Genomic DNA, 2,500 nt, shown 5'->3' on the forward strand with positions numbered 1-2,500 from the left:
CACATCCTTCAGGATCACAGATGCCAGTTTCTGTTACATACTTAATATTCAATCAAAGGAGAACTTGCGACGAAATGTGGTTGTCTGTTAACTGCATTAACACGATAAGATTTTGTTAATAGAGACAATCGTTTACCGACCATTTTGTTTACGCTTACATTACCGGAAATAGTTTTGATTCTTTTGTATTGAATTCGGTAGACCTCCTTTGAACTTTTTACGAGATTGTTAAAAGCCTATGAAAGTACCAGAGGATAACCATTTTGCTAGGAAAGAATAAATTGACCTCCTCAGCTTGTACGTTTTGTTTTTCCCATTTCAGACCACATGATGTTACTCTAGAGAACAGTTTCTTTCAAATGTCGTCTAATGCATGCCCTTATTTAAAGAATAACTTACGAAAAAACAAAAGGAGAATTCCATCGAGAACATCTCTTGGTCTGCAATGGGAAAACGTGCAAGCTAAAGAGGCCAATTCGTGTTTGATTTTTATCGTAAAAGAAATGCTTCACTGTTCAAGTACAACAAGGTGATACCAAAAACAACTGGGTATTTCTCAACCATGTAAACACAACTATCGAGAGCTTTTAAATGTGTTACAAGTATTGAATGTAACCAACAGAATGATGAAATAATGACAGGTGAGCACAGTTGTCACTGTCCACAGCAATCTCACGGCGCGCTCCTTTGCTAATACCAGTGGACCTGTGAACTTGGCGGATCGACAAGCAAATGTCTCTTTGCATTCATTTTTAACACACATAGCACAGTGACACCTTTAGTCGTCCACTGAACAATGGCTCAGTGACACATGCTGACTGAAACGAAGATCAATCCCATCGAAACGAACGAAGAAAAGTCAAAGAATATTTCAACGCATTACGTTGCCGCATTACTTCAGAAAGTGAAACGTCGGAAAATCGATTTTGATCCTTGCCATATCGATTTGAATTCAACTGAGTGACAAATTGGCATGTCTTGAAAAAATCGATAATTGGTCGTTGACTTATCGATTAGTTTACATCTGAGTGAGTGACAAATTCGCATATTCTGACCACTAACGGTAGTCATTGATATGCTTCACGTATCCACGACTAAAAAACGAGTGTTTGGAAATCCTGATGAAACGTATTGCACAGGTTTTTGATATAGCTTCTCAATCGCTCCTCAGGAATGAAGAAAAATGTAAAAATTCAATAATAAACATTAATGTAAACAAGTGAATGAATTTGTTTTCCTTAGAAAATGAGTTGTTAATTCTTATTAGAAAGGCTATTAATGAAGGTTGTTTGTCCATGTTGGTGTCTTTGTTTTAAAGTATTCAAATTCGTGTTATTATTAATATTCACATCAAGTTCACTAGAGTTTGATTGCATGAAACTCACAGATAATGCCTCAGACCAGTGTTTTGCCAGGGTTTCCAGCCAAATGCACATGACAAAATTGGCATCTCTTGGTTGGATGATCTCATGTTCACGAATAATTAACCCTTTCACTCCCAAGAGTGCCACTTATAGATTTTACTCTGTCTAACGCCAGACGATTTTACTCATCAATGGGGAACCCCACGGGGGTGAAAGGGTTAATGAGTTTGAGAAAGCCAAGGTAAAAACCCTCAAGATCCTGAACATTTGTTCCAGGCTAACAGGTCGGCAATGACTACATAACACTGCAAACAAGTTCAAGGTTCTCCTGCTGTCGAAGTTTAAGCACAATCATCTGGTACATTAATAATGACTCACGGATCAAATACTAGTCTTGAAATGTACTCTTTGGGCATTCTTGGCAACTGATAGGAAAATACATTCTGTAATCCAACAAGCCACAGTAGAGTTTGCCTCAATGGCTGCCTGTTGAATGAGTTGCCAACAACATGAAATTCTATCACACCTCTTCTTTCTTCACAACGTGCTGCCTCATCTCGGGCACTATGGGTCCCTGGATACAAACCACCCTAGGGAATCAGATGGCCATTGTGTTAGAAGAAAAAGACGAGAATCCAATGAAGAAATGATAAGTAACAAACTAAAATTACAGAACATGCATGAGTTGCATACTTCTGGTCCTAGCATGGCTGAAGGGTCAGATAATTTTGCAACTATCTGAGTTAACACTTCCAGAGGGACATCTCCTGCAAAAAAAGAAAAAAAAACAGATGTTAATTCTCAACGAGTTTGTAATCAAATTATTATTGTTTCAGTGAAGACTTACCTGCTTCCCTTCTTAGAGAGCAAGGGCATAAACATAATTACATAATGATCAAAAAACATGAGATGATATATTTTAAGAGGGCATGTTCAATACTCCCTATCGCACTGTCAAATTGTATGAACTCATACAATTGTATGTGTAGATACACCCCAAATTTTGTATGTTGAACCTATAAAATGTACAATATAAATGTATTGTGGTCTTGAAGGAGGCTCATGCTTACAAATTGTTTTACCTAACATTGATTTGGAGTCTAATAAAATAATGTACCTGCCAGTTTTTGCCGCTT

The 2,500-nt window shown here is 37.4% G+C and overlaps 1 protein-coding gene across 1 annotated transcript in view; it reads right to left on the minus strand.

The window, feature by feature from the left end:
* The window catches only part of LOC138043969 (histone acetyltransferase KAT2A-like), a 22,000-nt gene that overhangs the window by 7,105 nt on the left and 12,395 nt on the right, over positions 1-2,500 (minus strand). The window contains exons 7-9 of the mRNA XM_068890507.1: positions 2,482-2,500; positions 2,058-2,131; positions 1,743-1,954 (exon numbers count right to left, since the gene is read on the minus strand). The exon at positions 2,482-2,500 is cut by the window's right edge and continues 65 nt beyond it. Coding sequence (XP_068746608.1) covers positions 1,743-1,954; positions 2,058-2,131; positions 2,482-2,500 — 305 coding nt within the window. The remainder of the gene's footprint in view (positions 1-1,742; positions 1,955-2,057; positions 2,132-2,481) is intronic.

This window comes from Montipora capricornis, chromosome 1 (genome assembly GCF_036669925.1).
Source record: "Montipora capricornis isolate CH-2021 chromosome 1, ASM3666992v2, whole genome shotgun sequence".
Classification (NCBI taxonomy): Eukaryota; Metazoa; Cnidaria; class Anthozoa; order Scleractinia; family Acroporidae; genus Montipora; species Montipora capricornis.